Below are 22,230 nucleotides of genomic sequence, written 5' to 3'. Positions count from 1 at the left end.
GATTGTCAGGGAGTGAAGTCAGAGAGGGCAGCCCAAGATTTCAGATAAGCTAGTGCCTGGGCTTGGAACTATCTTTATTACATGGCTAAGATCCCCAGACCTCCTCACCCTGGCAAATCAAAACAAAAGATTTGTCCCTTCCCCAAGACTTGTCCATTTCACCGGATGGTACCTCTGTCCATTTGTGTAAAGCCCCAAATCTAGGAGTAATGTTTTTTAACCTTTATTTATGTTGAGAGAGAGAGACAGCATGAGAGGGGCAGGGGCGGAGGCAGAGAGAGAGAGTCCCAAGCAAGCTGCATGCTGTCAGCCAGGAGTCCAATGCGGGGCTCGAACCTACGAACCGTGAGATCATGACCTGAGCAGAAATCAAGAGCCAGATGCTTAACCGACTGAGCCACCCAGACACCCCCAGGAGTAATTTTTAAATTTTCCTCACCTTCTGTCTCCCTGTCCATGATTTATCCAGCCATATCCCCAATCCATCCATGATTTCTCTGCCGCTGCTGCCCTGTGAGACTTCACGGTTCTCACCTAGACCACGCTCAGGCCTCCCTGCGGGCGCCCTTTGTGCATTTTGCCACTGCATCCCATCTGCAGACCAGTCAGTGGGGCAGCTCCTCTGCGGCCGCGGTCTACACCAAGGGCTGGCCTTGGCTGACAAAGGCCTTTGCTCGTGGCTCTGGTCGTATCTCACACTACTTGCAGACTGTACTCGGTATTTGCGTGTGCGCTCTCTTTCATACTCATTGGTGCCTATGCTAAATCCTGACCTGGGCCCCGTGCCCTAGCTGATTCCCCTACCTGGGAGACTCCTTTTCCTCCTCCTTTCCCCAGGGTCCTTCTTATCTGTCATTCAGACTTCAACGCAAGCACTCACGTCTCCCTCCCTGACCTCTCTGTACGAACTAGGCACGTAGCCACTCACAGTCACATTACTCTGCTATACCTGGCCGATCAGCTTGTCCCCGAACATGTAAGCCTCACGAGAGCAGGAACCTTGTATCCGCTGTGACCAAAACAGTGCTGATTAGAGGGAGAACGCATTAAATGCCTGTGGCTGAAGGACCCAACCTGCTCTACTGGCGCCAGCACCCAGATGTGTGCTGATGGCCTCTGGTAGCCCAGGCCAGTCGCTAGGACGCGTCCTTTTGTGACTCCCCCCCCCCGCCCCGCCCCCCTGCTCCCCTGTTTCTCGGGTGTGATGACCGGTGTCCACTTCCCTTGCAGCCGCCCCTGCCAGCTCCCTTTCCCGTCGACAGTGCAGCCGCACAGCCCGATGTCCTCCCAGAACCCCTCCGCCGGCGGGCCGCTGCACTCCGTGTCCGTGCCGCTCGCGCTGCCCATGACCCTGGCGGCCCCGCAGCCCCCGCCCGCCGCCTCCCCCAGCCAGCAGCTCGGGCCGGACGCGTTCGCCATCGTGGAGCGAGCCCAGCAGATGGTGGAGATCCTGACTGAGGAGAACCGCGTGCTGCACCAGGAGCTTCAGGGTTACTACGACAATGCCGACAAGCTCCATAAGGTAGGTGACTTCCGGAGGGAAGGAGAGGGGAAGGGACAGAGTTGTTTCCCCGCTGCTTGACTCGCCAGCAGTGACCCCCGTGTATTCCAGGCACTGTGCAAAGCTTTAGGGAGACGAATAAAGAGGACACAGGCCCTGCCTTGGAGGAGCTTACCGCCCAAAAGGGGGAGGGTTGCCTAAGCTAACACCTGCTGTAGGGTGTCAGGTGGTTATAGAAGGTACAGTGAGGGTGGCCCTGGACCTGGGACTCAGAGGTGGGTAGTATTTCCCCAGGAGGACAGCGGGAATATTAGAGGGTGTGGCCGCCTTCATTCTTAGGGCTTTATGCCGAGAGCCACAGTCAGGAAGACTTTATGCAAGATGAACTGTGGTAGGCAGTGATTTCATGGTGACCGCCCACCCCCATGTGTCAGCACCAGAAATGCTTGTGGTAGAACAGAAGAGGTGAAGGGGCAAAGGGCAATAGGATGTTTTAACGTAGCAGAGCCACAGGGCACTAGCTTCCTTTCTGGAGGCGAGGGGGCATGTGTGGTAGAAGTGATCTTGTAAGAGTCTGAGTCCCTGGCTCTGTCCTGGACAATCAGGGGCTTTTATAAATAGAAAAGGTAGGAATATAAACCCTGCCTGACTGCAGGAGCCTTGCCGTTTGGTTCCATATGTCAGTTAATGCTCCCGGTTGGCCCATTTAGTGTTCACCTCTCAGGTAAGGCGGAGTCTTTGTCGCTGGTCGCTGGTCCGGTTTTCAGAGTAGTGGGCGCCTCGATTTCCTGGCGGTACCCAGTGGGGAGCAGTGGGTTTGATGGTGCAAATGTTCACAGACAGAATCTGCCCCAGCACGTTTGTGCAGAGCTTCCACCGAAGAGGTCTGGAGCTCCCTGGAGTCAAGACCAGACTTGGTCCAGAGAGCTCCGGATGCCTTTCCTGGAGGGAGAAGATGAGAGCCAAAAACAAATGGGCTGCCTGAAGGTGGCGGCCTCACTCCCACCCTGCTCGTACCGTAAAAGCTGGGAAACCAGCATGCTGTCTCGTGGCCTTGGTTGTAAGTCACTGTTCAGGCCCAAACTTGCGTCTGACACATCCTGGGGCAGCTTCCTTCCGGGTGCAGTCGAACACTGGGAAGGAGCTACTCAGCCCCTCCTGGGAAATAACGAATTCTTCTCCCCAACGAAGCTGTATGGCAGACATGTCCAGGAGTTACGCAGACCCAGCTGAGGGCAGTTTAGTTCTGGGTCTTTTCGCGTGAAGATCTTTGTGGGTTTTTGTTTTGTTTTGTTTTTAATTTACTTTAGAGATTTAGAGAGAGAGAGAGAGAGAGAGAGAGGCAGAGGGGCAGAGGGAGGGAGACAGAGAAAGAGAACCTTCAGCAGGGCTCAATCCCATGACCCTGGCGTCATGACCTGAGCCAAAATCAAGAGTCGGACGCTCAACCAACTGAGCCACCCAGGTGCCCCACGCACATCTCTTTCTTGATTTCAGCGCACATTTCTGTTTTGAAAAACAAAATCAATCTCCCGGTGACTCAGTTTCCCTGCACAGGGGGTGATTATTAAACTTTGCAACCAAAAGGATTCTGATGACCAAGAAAGGAAAAATCAAAAGCTGTTTCCTTTCTGGAACTCAAAACTCCTTCAGTCCCTTGAATATTGTAAATGGTTCTATAATTATTACGTGCCCTTAATCAGCCATGTGTCAAACTGGAATTGCCAGTTTGAACACCCAGATTTTGGTGGATACTTGCCGTATTCGTCACGAGTTCCCCAGCTGTTGTCAACAACTGGGACTGAGAGACACAAGGGCTGCCTGCAATCTGCACCTTAACATTTCGTGGCTTGTGTGCCCGAGGTCGGCCTTGCCCCAGGTGTTGCCTCTGCATCGGCCGCACTGCTCGGCTGTGTGCCGGCAGGCCTGGGGAGAGGACTGTCGGATGAGGTGACGACCTCACTTGGCAGTGAGGATGACCCAGCTTTGGGTGGAGACACGAACTGTGCCGGAGGATGTGGGCGCCCTGTGCCGACAGGAACATCCATCCCGGGGCCCTCACAGCGTTGAGAGCGCTCGCAGAGATTCATTGTAAGGGCGAAACCAGAAATAGATGAATTTTTAATTACAGGGCTTACCCTCTGCATCCCGTGCCAGGAACACAGCAGGGAAGAACAACTAAACGCAGAGCCTGCCGGAGCGCGGCCTAGATAGGAAGCCCCTGTTTCCAGAGAGGCGCAAGGTGGTGATTATCGCTGTTGGTGTTGGAATGATGGTTGAGGACCCCCAGAAAGAGTGGCTGTTTTTAGTTTTTCCTTTGGGTCGCTCATTTTGCTTCTCTTTCCTCCCGGTTTCCCTGAAACCTAATTAATGGATAGAGTTTCTAGCAGGACTAGACTATGGGCTGTTGAGAGTGTTGGCCTCAGAAGCCGTCAGGGCACAGATGGGCATTTGAAGGGAAAGGGCCAGGTATTTATGGCTCCCCCAGGCTTGCTTTAGGGGAGACCCTCTTTTCTCAGCGCAGTAGCGGTGGCTTTGACTGGGCCGTCTGCCGCTTGCACGGAAGGCCAGTCTTTGTCCTGTGGGTCTCTGGACTGTGCATATGAAGGGGCACAGGGAAACACCAGTATCTAGAGCTTGGAGTGGCTGAGATTTTCTCTGGGCTTCTCACACTGCTCATAGTTCTGTTCCTGGGGCAAGCGTCTCTCTGTGTGCTTTCAGGGGCTCTGCGGCTTGGCCTAAGAGCTTCCTGACATAAAGCTGGAAGGGAAAATAGGCGCTGTGAAGGCAAACCCAGGGCTGTGTTCAGAGGATCGTACTCGGACCATCACTAGCCCAGGTGTTTGCATAGCCTGTCCAACCTTCCCTTTATCTTTAACAAATATCAGGGGGATTCAGATGTTCTGGACACGGTGGGTATGGGGTTCCCGTTCTGAAGGAGTGTGCAGTCAAATCATAGAGCTTTAGACTTAAAATTCTTAAAATGATTCTAGTCTAGCTTCCCACTCTTGAGGAATCCTCGCTTCATGTGCCTGAAAGGAGAGCTCTCATTTTTTACTTGAATGCCTACAGAGGAGAGAAGCTCCCTACCGGGCATCCTTCTGGAAAACGTAGTTAGGAAATAATCCCTTATGTGGAATCAAAAGCTGCATCTCTTAAACTTCCTACATGGAGTCATAGCTCTGTCCTCCCTCACCACACTGAAGGAGACTAACGTCTCCATCAGGAAATACCTTGTACTGAACTGAAACCCTTACCCTTTCTCACTTGGGAGCTATAGTCAAGTTAACCGTATCCCAGTTCTTCATTGTTTTAGTATCTAAGATAGCAAACCATGCTGTCACAGGGACCCTGCAGTTAGTTTCCTTTTATAGTATGCAGAGGGCAGCTCTTTCAGTGAAAGGAAAGAATCCACGATCGGGTATGGTTCATCAGTGCCCAAGTCTGTCTTTGGGAACTTAACAACATTTAAAGATTAATTGCTCAGTCTGTATTTTTGTCGTGGGCAGGGCAGAGTTTTCGGGCGGTAAGGGCTTATTTTCTGCACTCGAGGAGCTGACAGTCAAATCGGGGATGTAAAGTACACGTGCACAACCGAATTCCAGTCAGATGAACCCTGCAGATGGAAGTCTGTGAAATCAGCTGGAGCGAAGTTCCAGTGGCCGGTGTAGTTGAGGACAGTTTCTGGCTTGACTTCTTCGTTGTCCTGGACTTGAAGCACTGAGCACCTCAGGGGGGATGCCTCCCTCAGGGTCTATGCTGCCCTAGGCTTCCCAGCACTAGGTGATGCCCTCTGGCCCTCAAGGGGACGGTCCCTGAGGCATGCCCATCTGTCTGAAAACAAAGGCCATCTTTTATAGATGAAATTAGCATAGAAATGGTGACAAGTTTCAAAGCCAACTCTTCTGCAAACAAAATTAAAAGGAAGGAACATGATTTGGGGGAGGGCTAGGGACAGGAGTCAGGATGTGCCCTTCTCTGGCTGCCCTATTCCCAACAGTTCACGAGATCTTGGGAAGAAACAGAAAGGCCTATTGAAACGAGGGGACTCTGAGAGAATCGACTCTGGTAGCCGGAGGCCTTTGGGAGAATAACACGGTGCCCAGAGGGGCCTTGGCATTTGGCTTCTCCATCCCACAGAAGCCCTGATGCTCTCCACACCTCTTCACTGGCCTCTTCTCGGACGTGTCTTCTCGGCTCCATTGTAACCTGGGGCACCGACCACGTTCTCTCTTCGTAAGATTGTGGCACCCCCAGCTTCATTCCTGTCCAGTGGCTCCTCTGCCCCACGTACTGCACAGGGTTGACGCCCCCTCCTTGGCCCTGTCATCTTCTGTCAATCCCCTAAGTCGTCCCCGCTGTATGACATCAGCTGTCATCGGGACCCAGCGAGCCAGCCGCTCTCCGGGCTCCCAGACCTGCATCTCTACCTGCTACCTGGAAATCCTTGCCTGCTGTTCTGCAGGGAGGTCGGTGCCTCCCAAACCAGGCCGCTTTCCTTGGCTTTGCTAAGCCCGTTTCTCTTAGAATCACTTACTTTGGTCAAGTCTTATTACTCTGTCTTCCCAGATCCAAATGTCTACGTTGTCTTTGATTTCCTTCTCCTTTGCCATCCCGACCACTCCCTGTGCCCTGTTGACTCCACTCCTCAGTGTCATTGGAATTTGTCTTTTCAGTGGTCATAATTCCCTACCCTTGTCATCTGTCATTGAACTATTTACGTTAACTTCTTACCTGGACTTGTTTTCTCCTGTTTCCTCTCCCTACACTCTCCCCCCCCCATCTCCCCCCCCCACCCCCTCTCCTTTTTGTATCTCTATAAAGCCTCAGATAAGGTCATGCTGCCCAGCTGCTTAGATACCCCTCTGTTCCCCAACGCTCCTTACCCCTGTAATTTCCCCTCACCCCTGAAGTCCTTCCTTCGGGACTAGCTCCCGCCCTCATGTCTGGCTGTCATCCCTGGACTACCTGTCATGTCAGAGACATGCACTTTCTCTTGTGGCCCTGTGCTGTGGCTCACGCCCTGTCTTCTGACCACAACGCCAAAGCCATTTGGCCTTTTCTGCTTGGGCAAACCCTGTACATCCTTCAAGACTCATTTTAAGCGGCATTTTCTCTGATATCTTTTTTAAAGAAACCATTTCTCACCCCTGCAGAATTAATGACTTTATCGCTAGGCTGTCAGAGCATTACAGAACCACCACCCCCCGGTTCCCATTGCGTTGGAGAAGTGCACGTGCCTGGGGAGAGACCGACACTAGACTGAGCTCCCAAAGACCGGGAATTATCTTACTAATTTCTGTATCCTTGGCACAAGGACACATCGAAAATGTGCGAGAGATGTCTGTAATGTCAGGACGTGCATTATTTACAGGGGTCCCAGCAGGGACTTTCTGATCAGAGCAGCTGAGGTACCGGCAGTTAGGGTGCCCGGCTCATGGTGACACAGGTCTCGTGTGAAGGGACCGAAAACACAATGCAGGTCTCTTGGTGCCCAGTGAGGGGCGCTAGTGCTTCAGCCCTCCCCACTGGGCCTCTGCTTCTTCTGACTCGGCGCAGCAGTTCATCAAGGTTCCGTGTTCCCTTCTCCTGCGTGCATGTTACACAGCAATAAAATGGGGGTTGTTGACATCTACCTGGAAAGTATGCTGTTAGAGGAGACTCCTGTTAGAGCAGGTACGGCTACTTGTTATAGATTTACCTGCGCCCGAGATTAAAGGCACACCTCTTGACTTCTTGAAAAATGGAAAAAGAATGGTTTTAACCCCATATCTTTCAATTCCTTCACATAAAGAGGTTTCCTGTGGTGCATTTGTATATGATTAGATCCGAGTCCTTTGTCCTTATGCGGGTAAGTTCATAGACAAAGGGCTCAACATGCTGAGTAATGATGCCTCTCCTTGCGTGGATTTGATGTTCCTTTGGGGCCGGGTAGGAGGGGCTCTGGAAGACCACTGCACTTGTAGCCTGGAAATGTGGGTTCTAGCTGTGGCCCTTTAGTTTTTCTGTACATGAATACTTTTCCCTTACCTAAAGTGAGAAGAAGAAAAATAGTTGCAAATTGCCATACAAAATATAGGAGGTTGAAGTTATGTTTACATTCACCCCTTCCTGGTAAGTGTACAGAGAAACTTCTACAAGGTGACATTAGGCAGTCCAGCCAGCCTTGTGAACCTGCTGTTTACAGGGTCCTAACGTGGCCCTTAGAGGGCAGAGGGGGAATGGAACCGATTACGCATTTGGGGAGGTGTGCGACTGGAGGGGCAGGCAGACTGCACCCAAGACAGAGCCTTCGCACTCGGAATGCTGAAGAATCAGTGTCACAGAGGCACCCATGGGCATGCCAGGAATCTGACTTTCATGCCACTTCTTTCTTTCAGTTTGAAAAAGAGCTTCAGAGGATTTCAGAAGCCTATGAGAGCCTGGTCAAGTCTACTACCAAGCGAGAATCGCTGGACAAGGCGATGAGAAACAAACTGGAAGGCGAGATCCGAAGACTTCATGATTTCAACAGAGACCTGCGAGGCATGTCCAGCCCCACCCACACACTCTCTGCCCTAGACTCCCTTGTAGCTGGCTGCCTGGCCTCAGGTCCACACTGTCCGATGGTCCTGGAAAGTCCAACCACCCAGGGCAGGGGCACTCAAAGAGCAGGATTGTTCCTTTCTCCTTTGTAGGTTGTGGGCTGTGGGTTGCAGCACTGGGTCTGAGAAATGGCGGCCTCCGTGCACGAGCCCATGAAAGGGAGGGAGTGTGTGTGCAGCTCCTTCTCCGCTTTAAAAGTACTTGCTAGTCCATGGCAAATTTATTCAGTAAGATAAAAATAAAAACATCACTTCAAAATTTAAAAAAATAATAAAATACAAGTACTCAGTGATTTGTGACTACGCAAAGGCGAATGTTTGGATGCACAACCCTTCCCACATCGGGCTGAGTCATTGGGTGGCATTCTTTGAAAGCCACCGCTCCGCACTTGCTAGATATAGTAGAGAAGATGGAGCTAGACAGCATCCCTCTTGGAGGGAAAAAAAAAAAAAGCCCACAGTTGTGATAAATGTAGATACATATAAACTCCCCGAAAGCTGGAAGCCACCTGCAGTGGGATCTTGGCAGTCTCCAACCCGCAGAATGATTCAACCCCTAAAATTTTCCTTGTCTTTCAGTCAACTAAGCCATTTTTCAATTGCCTCGTCTGCCAAAATAATGTCCTGATGGCAGTCTCCAGGATCTAGAGCCTCCCTTTCCTATTCCTACAAATCCTTTTGTCTTGGGACTCGTGCACGTCCAACAAAGACTTCTATTTCACTGAAAAAGTGAAGACTTCACCAAGCAGTTTGAGCAGACACGGAACTCTGTAGGTAGACTCTTTATCCATTAGGTCATTTTGACTTTTTAAAAAAGTGTTTGGTATTTCTTGAATTGTTATTTCTATTTTTTGCTTCCCAGCTACGGGCAGCTGTCCCTGGCTAACCACAGGGCTGGTGGTGAGGGATAGAACTAGGGCTGGGTTTGAGGCCAAGGAGACTTAACCCCTTTTCAGGGACTTCAAAACAGAGGTTTGCCGGCCTTGCAGGCAGTGATGAGCGATGCACTTCTCAGAACCTGTGCTCGGCTGCCTCGCGCCGCTGCCTACCCTGACATCAGATGGCATGAAGGCACACAGCGTGCCCTCTGGAGACTTTCCTTTGGGTATTTGGGAGCACACTGCCCCTCCCCAAGAGTTACTCACTTTGGGGCCCCTGCCTGAGCATCTCTGCATACCCAGCTCTTGGCACCCACGTCGTTTCTTGTTTGGATGGTGTCTTAGATCCATATGCATTTCTTTGTAACCATTTCCTCTTTGCACGCAGATCGACTGGAGACCGCCAACAGGCAACTGTCCAGCAGGGACTACGACGGGCACGAAGACAGAGCCGCAGAGGGGCTTTATGCTTCCCAGAGTGAGTCTCCAACATTCATCTGTCCCGACATTGGTATTCTTAAAAACTGGGGGCCTGCGGAAAGAATCTTACTAGTTTTAAGCAGGTTTGTAAGTAGGTCGTTGGCTTCTGGTTCGTTCATTTAGTGAATGAGCTGTTGGGCCTCGGAGGAGGCCCTTCTACGTCTGCCAGAGACGAAGCCAAGGTTGATTTGTTTTATCTCGGCAATATGTATTCTGTCCTTCTGACCTACAGTTTCTCTCTAGTATCCTCCCAGAGAAGCAACATGGCAGTCTTTCCTGACACTCACCACTTTCAGTCAGGCGCAACTCTTTTGCTCCACGGAGAGGGAAGGAGGCTCGTGGCGGCATTGGGTCCTCCTGGCATGTTCTGTGCTCCTTAGGTTCAGCACTTCCGGCCTGGCCGCCTCTGGCAGCATCGAGTCACCGAAGGGTCTCACCTTGTATCTTCATATGTGGTGCCCGTTTCCAAAAGCCACTGAGCCCAGCGCAGCGCAGAATAAAATCATCAGTGGCTTCCTGTGCCTTTGGCTTTATTGGGAGAATATTTTATTCATTTTACGAGAGGCAAAAGATAGAAACAAATGGGTTTTGAGAAACCATCGGTCGTGGTTTGAATTCCTGCAAATCCATTGTATGTCAGAAATGTAAAAATCCAGGTCTTTTTTTTTTTTTAAGCTGTTTAGAAAATCAAATTTATTTCTGTATCATAAGTTTCAGTAAGTCCTGTGTATCCAGACACTGGCCATCCCTTGTATAATGGTGGTGTTCTGATGCTTGGGTCCTGAGTACAGCCCTACGTTTTCAAGGCTGGGAAATAGTTGGTTCAATTTTCTAATTCCCAGTACTCTTTGGTTGGGTTCAATTTCCGTTGTTTCCCCCAAATTTACTCTTGGGACCACTCCACTTATTTGTCTCAGCTTCAGTTTTTTAATTCTGTTTTGGGAAGTGGACACTTAACCCCGTCAAGGGATTTTGCCTCCGATTCCTTGGGTGTCTGGCAATAGGTGAATTGGCTTGTGTTCCAGATTTACATAAAACAAAACTATGTCAGCATCTTGAATTACTCGCCCTCCTAACAAATATTATTTCCTCTAATGGGTGCGGTCCATCTACCATCTCATCTGAGCTTTCGTTAAAAAAAAAAAAAAAAAAAGTCACCTGTACTATTTGCGTTTAGGATTGTGACACCTTGCTTTTGGATGACCGTGTGCCTAGGTGGAGTGCGTGTCTTTGGCAGTCACGGGAGCAATGTCACCCTGCTGGGACCCTGCCTTCTTGTCAGGGGATATTATTTTGTCACATAGTTTAAGTGAAAATGGAAAAGCCAATTAGTTTCATCTGATGGGCATTAGCTCCAGCCTCCCAGCCCAGACTATGCTGATGGAATAATAAGATTTGGTGCTGTGTGAGCTGAGAAATGTTCCTGAAGACTTGAACCTCCTGGCTGAAAGCTAAAACATTAATAACGCAGGCAAAGAGGGCCTCTAGCTTTACAGGGAATGATTTGTTCTGTGCAAACGTGCTCCACTGTGTTCCGAAGACATAAACAAGAGCGTCCAGAGACATTTTTCAACTGCTTGAAGGTATCTCAGTGTTGATGTGTAATGTAATTGAATCAGGGCATTTGAAGCAGGTTTGCTAGCAGGGATAGCTAACAAAGTTTTCAAAGCCTACTCTTTATAGGACACTTGTGCCTTTATCACAGCTTTATAATTATTTGCGTTAGCTTTTCCTCGCCTGGTGTGGCAAGAGAAGGACTTGAGATGTTATTTCAAATTTGCAGGTAGGTTTTTTTTTTTCTTAGTGAGTTGTAAGAACTCTTTGTAAACTAAGGAAATTAGCATGTACCCTACATGTTGCCGATATTTTCCTCAGTTGTTTTTTAATCTTCGATTACAGTGTTCTTTATGTTACAGGAGATTTTTTTAAGTAACCTTATTTATGCCATCTAGGTGTTATATCATGTTTAGAGATGGTTGTCGCTCACCAAGATTATAAAAATATTCACCTATGTTTTCTTCAGATGTGTTTATGATTTCACTGTTTGCAAGGCTTATTATATTTCGGAAGCTAGTTAGGGAGGCACAGTAAAGGAGAAATTCACGAAGGACTAACCTAGAGGTAAGAAGACTAATTTCCAGATATTTTAGGATCTAGACAAGAGGTCCTGAACTAAAACAGAAATAGTGATGGAGGGTAGAGGAGAGAGAAGTAAGTGACGAAATTAGTAGGATTCGGTGACCAATTGAGTAATGGCAGTGAGAGCGTGAGAGAAAGGGGTGACTGAGCAATAAGACGGATGGTCACCCTTTACCAGTAAAAAGCAGGAGTAGCATGTTGGGATTAGATAATGAGGAATGGTTTGAGCACGTTGAGTCATCTCATGCTGCGGCCCCTCGCTAAATGAGCAGGTGTAACAGTAGGGGCAGACATGCCCAGAAGGCTGGTGATGGACACTGCCCCCTGGCAGGCTTCAGCATGTGGGCACAGAATGGCAGGCATGAATTACTACCCCTCCTCATCGTTATTAATGTGTTCCATTATCCGTGTATTGTTTTAGAAGCTCTATTATTGGAATACTTCTTAAGTTTTTTTTTTAATGTTTTATTTTTGAGAGAGAGAGAGACAGGATGCGAGCAGGGGAAAGGCAGAGAGAAAGGGAGACGCAGAATCAGAAGCAGACTCCAGGCGCCGAGCTGTCAGCACAGAGCCCGACGTGGGGCTAGAACCCACGAACTGTGAGATCATGACCTGAGTCAAAGTCGGACACCCAACTGACTGAGCCACCCAGGCGCCCCTGGAATGCTTTTTAAATGCTTAGTAATCATAATTAGAAGCATTGCACACACAAAAGCAGCCATCCTTTTCAAATGAATCTTTTGAGATTCTAGCCCGTGGCTAAGAGAAAGCAAGACTGCAGACCAAATAGTAGTGACTTCTCTGAGTAACACAAGCCAGCGAGCTAAGGCTAAGTCGCCAAGCCCCTGACAAACACCTTGGCCAATGGAGACATTGGAGGGAAGGGGAAAGTAGAGTCTGGTATGTTTGATTTTTTTTTTTTTTTTTGTTAGGTGTTCTTGTTGGATCAGGTCCAACAAGGTCTAGTTGTTCAGGTCCAAGAACACCCAAGGAACTCTTGCAGTACATTGGTCAGTAGGATTTCTGTAAAGCTCTCTCTAATAATAGAGGGAGAAACTCCTTCCTGGCCAGATCACTAAATCTCTCTGCTGCCCAGGGGAGTTTTCCTTTGAGGCCTGAACTCTCTGCTCTTAAGTTGGAGCCTGATGAAGACCTCGGTGGACTGCCAGGGCTCTTCAGATTGAAACGAACATTAAACAGGGTGATTATTGAGCCTCCCTTGTTCGTGAAATCTGTCGGTATTAAAAACTGCACTCAATTAAGTGCTTAGGAGTTTGGTGACTGCGCAGAGTTGTTTTTCTCTATCACCTCATGGTGTTGCATCCCTGTCTTTGGAGGAATTCAGAGTTTTATTTGGTTGATTTCTGGGTTTGCTCGTTTATTTTTCTAAATATTTTTGCAAACAAGTTCTCCTGAAAAACAGGGCATCTAGCCAATCCCTATTTTGTCTGTGCGAAACTGGGGCTTCTTTGTCCCGTTTAATGTCTTTAACTTACTGGGACCCCTGGTCTTCCCATTCATGTATTTGTCTGTGTCATGCACATGCACTTGTGCATGTCCTCACGCGTGCGCACACACACGTACAGCAGAGGCGGGCCGCTGCCCACCAAAGGCAGAGCCCCAGGAATGTTTGTCATCGTTCTTAGCTCTGTCTTCTCCATAAGTACAACGGCTTAACTGTTTTTTCTCTCTGAAAATTGTTAGCTCTGCAGAATTCCCATGTCATTAGGCCAGAAAACCCAAAATGAAATATTAGATCCATGGAAACTGGACTAGTAGAGATGATCTCACTGCGTTCTCGGGTTGAGTGGGAGCTCGTTAGCTCTGGCGTATGTGTGTTATTCCAGGATGAAACCAGTCATGTCCCATGGTGTGCGAGAACTTATCTCTGCCCCTCCAGGGTTCTTTAGACCCTACAGGTTGAGCCTATTTGGTTAAATTTCAGTCTGTTGTAAGTTAGATTCTGGCTGTTAAATGGTGTCCCTCTCTTAAAAAAAAAAAAATAGGTTTTGAACACTCCGTTATTTGTCCAAGTTGTTGAAAAATGAGTGTACCTAAGTCAGAACCATATGGATTTGATTTTTCTTATAATTCTCATGGGCTTGGAAATTAACAAAAAAAATGTGTGCGACCAACGTATTTTAGAAATAACAGTAATTTGCCGTTTTCCATGTGTCTTGTAATCATCATCTTACTCTTAAATCCTGTTTTAGGTACTTTGATTTTCTGTCTTTCGTAGCATATAAAAGAAACTACCATAATTTCCTGCAAGAACATCCCTCTGAGATGTTTGTATTTCCTGCAAGGGCTTGTGTGAAACACCAAGCAGAATTTACAATGACAGAAACATTGGTTCAGCTGACCCACGTAGAGCATGAGGAGATTGTTCTGAATCCTCAAGGGGTTTCATTTCCTCGTATTGTGAGTTCCCATCAGGTTTCATTGGGAAAGACAGGTTAGGTTATGGGTGCACTGGTTTACCCCTCCTCTGGGCCTGCCAGTGCCCACAGCTTCTCCTGAACCCCTACTGCAGTGTTTACTGGCATTCCATATGGGTGTGATTTATTTGCATGGATCTCCTCTTCTAGGTGGGAGAGCTGTAGGCATTCTCTACCAATAGTCACGGTACCCATCTCCAACCCGCACTACAAGCCCTTGAACCTTTTTATGTTCCTGGCACTCAATAAGTGTGTATTGAGGGAATGAATAAAAGTGGAAAATCCTTGTAACATTAGGCTGGAAATTCTCCTGATGCAGCATCCGTATCGAAATGTTCTTTTCAGCTATCTCCCAGTCATGTTTGGAGATAACCTGGGTTATCCTCAGTTATTTTTGAGACATTAGGCAAATTATTAAAAAGAACTATCAGAATAGGAGCAATTTAAAAATTGCTCAAATTCCCTTTTGGCCTTGTTCTTTCCCTCCTTCCTTTTTTTCCAGGTAGGAGGATATCCAGGTAAGGGAAATCTTTTACTAATAAGATAATATTAAGTAATAAGATAATAATAAGTAATATTTAATAGTATTTTTCCTGAACATTGGTATTAATAGAGTTGACTTTGGTTCCCTTGACTCCTTCTCTTTTACTCCGCTGTGGTTGTGTTGGAGATGAGAGTTGACCATTTTGTAGCAGTCGGCCAGATGTTTATGCTGACCAATCCGTAGGCCATTCCAGACACCACAGATCAGTGCCTGCGTGAAGAGGAAGGACTTGTCCATGAAACCTGCCAAGGCAGTGTCATTTAAGTTGAGAAAATGGTCCTGCCCCAAATTAACCGATGCTCCTTAGAGACGATCCCTATGTTTAATAGGACTGTGCAGTCCTTAATATCAAAGGTTTTGTGGGTACAAGCTCAAGCAAATAATCGTGGATCGGGTGCTGCATGATCTGAATCCTGGTCTCTCACTAACGTACTCGGTGACTTGAAGATAGATGCTTAATCTCCCTGTACCTCCATTTCTTCTAAAGAAATAGAATAAATCTAATTCAACCCACAGAGCTCTGTGGGATAACCAGTGACGGGAAATGCAAAGACTTTATAAAATGCATTTATCCTGCATTACTTCTGTGGCGCGTGCATCTGTGCGTCCTCCATCAGTTCCAGCACTCGCGTTCTCTGGAAGGACCTGCCCGTTTTCAGGGCAGGGCGATGGGCTGCCTTCCCAAAGAATGCCTGCGTGGCTCACCGAGCCTTGCTGAATTTGGAAAGCAGAGCATGTGCATGCTCACACCACTCGATCAACCTTGACAGGCAGCACTGTGAAACTTCAAACCTACATGACAACCAGCAGCACGCCCAGGCTGCAGGGCATCTGTTGATGTTCAATCAAGTCTCCCCAAGTGTGAAAATTAACATTATTCGATTTGGCTGATTTTCTGTGCTTAAAGAACCAGAGCTGATTAAAGAACTGCCTCTTGATCATGTGGTGACACCGGCCTCTCACAACTGAATGTGGGTTATGAGTTTCACATTGCTGGTTTTCAAGCCGTGTAGCTCCTTGGCATTCCTGTTAGGGGACTGAAAAAATCAAATGTCTTTGACTTTATTAGGGTCCATGTTTCTTGTACTAATATGTAGATGGACGGATGGACTGAGCACAAAACGAAAAACATGCTGAAGTCCATTTGCATTTCATGTGCCATCAGGAAACCCTCACTTTCCCTGGCAGTTCAGAACCAGGAAATCCAGGATCTCAGGTCTCAGCTCAAAAGGCAATTGCCAGAGAAGTCTTTGAGAATAGGGTGAAGTCTTCCTTTTATATCCTCCTCCCACGCCTGGTACTTTTTCCCTTGTAAACGCCCATTACGGTTGTACATAAATAACTGTGGGGATGGTCATGGTCTGTCTTCCCTTCCTAAACTGTATGCAGCATGAGGGTTGGGGCCCTGTCAGTCACCCTCACTGTTGTCCCAGCTCATTTATCTCCAGACCCTGGTACAGTGCCTGGCACTTAGAGTCATTTAATAAATATTTGTTGTTGGGGCACCTGGGTGGCTCAGTCGGTTAAGCATCCGACTTCAGCTCAGGTCATGATCTCACAGTTTGTGGGTTTGAGCCTCGCGTTGGGCTCTGTGCTGACAGCTTGGAGCCTGGAGCCTGCTTCTGATTCTGTGTCTCCCTCTCTCTCTGCCCCTCCCCTGCTCACACTCTTGTCTCTTTCTGTCTCTCAAAAATAAATAAATGTAAAAAAAAAAAAAATTAAAATATTTGTTGGCTACTGAATAAAATGATGATGATTCTCATTTAACTAAGCAGTTATTGGCTATTTCCTCTGTACAAGTTGTATTCTAGGCCACAGGTCAGCAGACTCTTTCTGTAAAGGGCCAGATGGTAAATAATTTTAAGCTCAGGGGCCACAACTGCTCCACTCTGTGCCTGTAGTCTGCAAGCTGCCATAGATGGTCCATAAGCACGTGGGTGTGGCTGAGTTCCAGTGAAACTTGATTTACAGAATGAGGCTGTGGGATTTGGTTCATAGGTCGTAGTGTGCTGACCTCTGTCCCAGGTATTAGTCATGGAAGGAAAGAAAAAGAAGGAACCTCAGTAAAAGGAACATGGAAAATGAAATCCTCCTGAAGCATTCCCTAGATCTCACTTTGTGAATTGCCCTAACTAATAAATCAAGATGTAATTGTTATTTGCTTTCCTGGGAGTTTCACAGTCCTCTTTTACTTAATCCCGAATCAGGGAAGCATGATGATTATCATTTTAGATAAACCGAGACACGTAGAAATGCAGACACAAGGCTTAGCTCCCAGTGAGGATCAGGAATTTGATAATGATGGAGGGCTGGGCAGGATTAGCCAGTGGTTAATGGTAGGTAACTGCCTGGATAGTGAGGTCTTAGGGGTGCCTTTCCTATCAGTGCCAGAAATTCCTGCCCTAAGCAGCCTCCTGGGAGATGAGGTCTGCAGATCTTGGAGAGGACCTTGAAGGTCACAAATCTGGTCAGGAGCAATGCATGTATCCTCTGAACCGAAGCTCATTAAAAGGCCATCTGATTGCTGCTGTGAGTGACAGGGTCTTCAGAGGCTGCTGAGCTGACGGTTAAAAGTTTATCCTCAGGTACAGGTGCAGTTTGCCCCCTTTAATCTCTCCTGCGGGTCCTGGTTCAGGCCAGCCTGTGTGGAAGAACAGTAACAGCTGCCTGCGTTAATTGAGCACTTACTGTGTGACACGCACTCTGCTAGCCTCTGTAGGTACATTGCGTATTTTCATCCTCCAAACAACCTGTCAGGTCTGTATTCTAGGTATTTTGCAGATGAGGACCCTGAGGCACAGGAAGGTTAAGTAGCTTGTCCGTGGTCATACAAGGTGGTAAGTGGGGCAGACAGGTTTTGAACCCAGGTCATTCTGAGTCTGGAGCCCAAACATACTGAGCTGGCGTGCGTTGCCCTTCTTATATACTGGGAGGCGGAGAGAGAGGTTGTAATGTGAAGGGTGGCAGCGGGGGACTCCCAGTGACTTCAGGACACATTGAGTGTAGCCTGCATGTTTTACTAACGAAGAAACCTCAGCCAAGCACGGTCCAGTGGTTTGCCCAAGGCCCCGTAGGTGTTTAATGGCTAAACCACGATGACAATTACAGCTTCCTCGTTATGTTTTTTCTTCCCCTTCTGCAAAGGTCATCTCTTTTGGCTCTGGGGGTGATGAAAGATTTCACATTGTTACCTCAAGAAGAATCCGGGATAGTAGGGCAGACAAACAGTCCCTTTTTAGAATTGTTATTTGGTCACAAATTATTTAGCCCAGCACCGTGACTTATGATAATAATGTTTGGGTCTTCTCGAGTAAGTTCTAACTACTGGAATTAATATTCTGGACTTCCGACTTCTATATCTATCTTTGAACGCCCGCCAGTTATAACAGAAGGCCTGTTGGATAATCCAGAATCTCTCTTCAAATACAAAAACAAAAGAATCATTGAGACTAGAATAGAACTTAGAGTCTAAAGAAAAAAGATATCTCAAAATATCTATGAAATTAAACTTTTTGTTCTTGAGATGATACAAAATAAGCGCCTAACAGTGGGTGATTCTGCGGCGCAGCTCCTGACAATTCGTTTTCAAAACTATTTTTGGTCCATGAATTGTAGTGAGAGCATACAGCTGAATCTCAATGGAATCAGAGAACTTTGAGGGGACAAAAATGTTTGTTTTAAGTCCAGAAACTCTGGTCTTAGACCATTAAAAATAAGGAAGGCAGAAGATGTAATCGCAGGCAACACATTTCTTTCCCCTCGATCAGTCCTAGAATGGACCACTTGATGCCCCAGGGAAAACAACTTCCTCAGCATAAATGCCCGCCTGGGCCAGGCCTTGGTGTCTTATCTGCCATTCAAAGCATCCATTAAAAAATTTTTTTTTAATGTTTATTTATTTTTGACAGAGAGAGAGAGACAGAGCATGAGTGGAGGAGGGGCAGAGAGAGAGGGAGACACAGAATCCGAAGCAGGCTCCAGGCTCCGAGCTGTCAGCACAGAGCCCGATGTGGGGCTTGAACCCACGAACCACGAACCTGAGCCGAAGTCAGACGCTTAACCGACTGAGCCACCCAGGCGCCCCCCCTAAAGGGCCCATTTAAAACCATAGCTTTCTATATGTACATGTTCTAATAATGCTATAATTAATGCTTTATTCAAACAGACATAAGTATATAATGTGTATATATATATGTATAATAAAATTTACACATTTCAGGTGTATAGTGTGAGGAAATATAGCAACCACCTCAGTCAAGGTCCAGCACATGTAGACCTTGTAGTCCTTTCCCTCGCCTCCCCCCATGTGTCTGCTTGCATCCCTTTCCACTGCACTCACATCATTGCTGTCTGTGTTATGTCCAGGTTTTATGGATGTTTTCTACACGGGGAGCCACACTAAACAGAAGTGTCTGTGGTTCATCTTTTTATATTAAGAAAAGACAAAAATAAGAAACGGACATCTGTTCTCTGGTGGTGAGAGAAAATTTGGTTTATAATTGATTCACGAAATATGCGTGCAGTCAAAACCACACACCCGGTGTATCCTATATTTATGTGGCATTATTCATTGCCGAATTTGTCGTTTTGCCATCGGCAATGATACAGGAGTAGCAGTACATTTTTATTTCAAGTAAAAAAATAAATAAATAAAGTGGCAAGTCGAACAGTACATTTGGAAGCTGAGCGGATGCAGGGGTGTTTACTCAGTCAAGCAAGTTAGCAAGCTGCATGGGTCATAAATTTAGGTAGGTTAAAAAAACCAGCACCTGTAAATTATACCTAAATGTGTAAGTACAGTTTCCAAGATTGAAATGCAACAGGAAGAATGACTGTAGTAGGGAACATTATATTTTAAGAGATTATGTTTTATTTAAGAGGACTGTATTTATAGAAAATTATATTGGGGCACCTGGGTGGCTCCGTTGGTTAAGCTTCCGACTTTGGCTCAGGTCATGATCTCACAGTCCGTGAGTTTGAGCCCCGCGTCGGGCTCTGTACTGACAGCTCAGAGCCTGGACCCTGCTTAGGTTTCTGGGTCTCCGTCTCTCTGCCCCTCCCCTGCTCGTGCTCTGTCTCTCTCTGTGTCTGTCTTTCTCTGTCAACAATAAACATTTTTAAAAAAAGGAAAATTATATTGAAAAGGACTACTGATATTCAAATATTTTTACCACATCATAGCTAAGGTAGCTTACTTTCGGTGCTGCAAACTCACTTTGAGGCCTGGATATTAACATGCAACAGATAACTTCTATAAAGTAACAAAAATTTAAGTATGTTAAGACCAAACTGTATTGTTTTCCTTCATTAGATGAATAGAATATTTTCTGGTTAGGTTTTGTCTCCTTCCAGTGAGAAGTATCTGAAACTTTCATTTTTTTTAATGTTTAAAAAAATTTTTTTTTAACATTTATTCATTTTTGAAAGGCAGAGAGAGACAGAATGCGAATGGGGGAGGGACAGAGAGAGAGGGAGACACAGAATCCGAAGCAGGCTCCAGGCTCTGAGCTGTCAGCACAGAGCCTGATGCAGGGCTCGAAATCAGGGACCACGAGATCATGACCTGAGCCGAAGTCGGCCGCTTAACCCACTGAGCCACTCAGGCGCCCCCATTTTTTAAAAAGTTTTAAAGACTGAGTTAGAACTTGATCATGTATCAGAAGCATTGTCTTGCTCAGTAAGCTGTTGCCTAAACCTGCCACAGCTCTTTACCTAGAAAAATTTCTGTTATCTTAGGTTCTTAGAATCCTACAAAGGTGGTACAAAGTAAGCCTGCTAGAAAGATTCTAGACAGACACCGGCCACTGTGTGTGGACTACAAGGCAGAATATGGTACGGGCTCATTAAGACCACTCCCCACACCTGCTGCCCCCCCCCCCCCCCCCCCCCCCCCCCCCCCCCCCCCCCCCCCCCCCCGCAAGCAAAGTGTATGTGTTCGGGTTCTCTCGTTCAGGAAAGATCTGTTTTATGGAAGGAATCAGAAAAGCTTCATGCAGCCTGTAACCTTCAGGGTGGGCCTTGAAAACTGATTAGTATTTTAGAGTAATTTTGCTGCCATAGTACAATGTGAAAGGGAAACTGTTTTTCCTTGTAAATTGAAAGAAATTTAATTAAATTGGGACTGGGTGCCTTCTTCAGAACCCCCTCCTTCCTACTTGGCCCCCCACATCCCTTCTCTCCCCTCCCCATCTCTCTCTGCCCAGGCTCTGCAGAACACTGGGGTTTGAACTCCCGATCTTAACTTCCCTATTGAGAATTCATTTAAAAACAGTTCACTGTTGGAGCCATGTAAAACAAGCCCCCACTGGACTGTTCAGTGTGTGTGTCAACAGACCTACTTAGCCGCCCACTCTCACCCTCTCCTCTGTCTCAGTCGCCCGGTGGAACCATGGCAACCCGCACTTGCACACTGGGGCTGCCAGAGCTGAAGACCCTTTCCTGAGATGACAAGTTTCTTTACCTGAGAAACCGTATCAGCCGATTTTACAAAGACAACAAAAAGCCAGAAAAGCAGCTTATGGGGTCAGCTTTGCATTGCCTTTTCATCTCTGAATTAGTTAGCATGGCTTTGAAAGGGGGATCATCTTTCATCTTTTTTTTTTTTTTAATGTTTGTTTATTTTGGGGAGAGAAAAAGAGACAGAGCATGAGCGGGGGGAGGGGCAGAGAGAGAGGGGGAGACGCAGAATCCGGAGCAGGCTCCAGTCTCCGAGCTGTCAGCACAGAGCCTGACACAGGGCTCGAACTCACGGACCGCGAGATCATGATCTCAGCTGAAGTCTGATGCTTAACTGACTGAGCCACCCAGGCGCCCCATCTTTCATCTTTTACATCAAATAAGTCTCATGTCAAGAGCTCACTCTTCTATAATGTAAATAGCACCCTGTTTGGCGGGGGGTGGGGGGGGTCTCTTTCTGGGTTCATCAGTCTGACTCTCAAACTGAGGTGAGGGGGTGAGGGCAGATGTCAAGAATGCACTCCCGTGTAAAATATCTCTGAGGCAGAATGAACCTGATTAATTTGCAGATAGGGAACTAAATGAAATACCTCCTGTTGTCTTTGCACTCACACGACCTCAGAAAAAAGAAATTACTCTTAGCGTCAACGGGACTTCCAAAAGGATTTGACTCTTCCCTTACCTCATAGCTTGTAGCTGGCCCTTGGAATAGAGTTCTCCCCAACATCTGTTCAGTGTTAATAAGATACGGGGCCAGGGAATCCAGAGCCGAAGAATCCTAGAGGAGAAGAAACAGGCGAAGAAACTTTAGGGAGAGAATATGGCAAATAAATATTTGTACATGTTTTCGCAAGAGGGAATCTGTTTCATTAGCGGTGCAGAGGAGTTTCTAGTTAACAGAATTGACGCCATTACTGTTAGTCAGCATCCTCCTAAGGTGTTAACCAAACTACCAAGTCCTTTCTTGGTGGAGAAGGGTGTAGACGTATAAGAAAGAAGAGTAGAGTGTCTTAGCGATCTTTCATTATGAAAAGTAAAATGTGCCTGAGCTGGTAGCTAAAGCCCAAATAAGAGGGCTGTTTTCTAAGTGCATCTGTGTGCAATGGAGCCCTCAGGCAGGAAGTATAGTCAGGGGCCGGGGTTTCCATAAATCAAGGCATAGTTTGCATTTAAGGGTTTATGTTTGTCTGTACAGCTCTGTTTTCCTCTC

The 22,230-nt window shown here is 47.1% G+C and overlaps 1 protein-coding gene across 4 annotated transcripts in view; it reads left to right on the top strand.

The window, feature by feature from the left end:
- AMOTL1 (angiomotin like 1) overlaps positions 1 to 22,230 on the top strand; it is a 124,331-nt gene that overhangs the window by 76,524 nt on the left and 25,577 nt on the right. For all 4 annotated transcript variants that reach the window (XM_042904240.1, XM_042904239.1, XM_042904238.1 and 1 more), the window contains 3 exons: positions 1,231 to 1,522; positions 7,882 to 8,026; positions 9,352 to 9,441. In XM_042904240.1, coding sequence (XP_042760174.1) covers positions 1,231 to 1,522; positions 7,882 to 8,026; positions 9,352 to 9,441 — 527 coding nt within the window. The remainder of the gene's footprint in view (positions 1 to 1,230; positions 1,523 to 7,881; positions 8,027 to 9,351; positions 9,442 to 22,230) is intronic.

This window comes from Panthera leo, chromosome D1 (assembly GCF_018350215.1).
Source record: "Panthera leo isolate Ple1 chromosome D1, P.leo_Ple1_pat1.1, whole genome shotgun sequence".
NCBI lineage: Eukaryota > Metazoa > Chordata > Mammalia > Carnivora > Felidae > Panthera > Panthera leo.
Note: the sequence above shows the minus strand (reverse complement) of the source record. Positions and strands in the feature narration are given on the sequence as shown.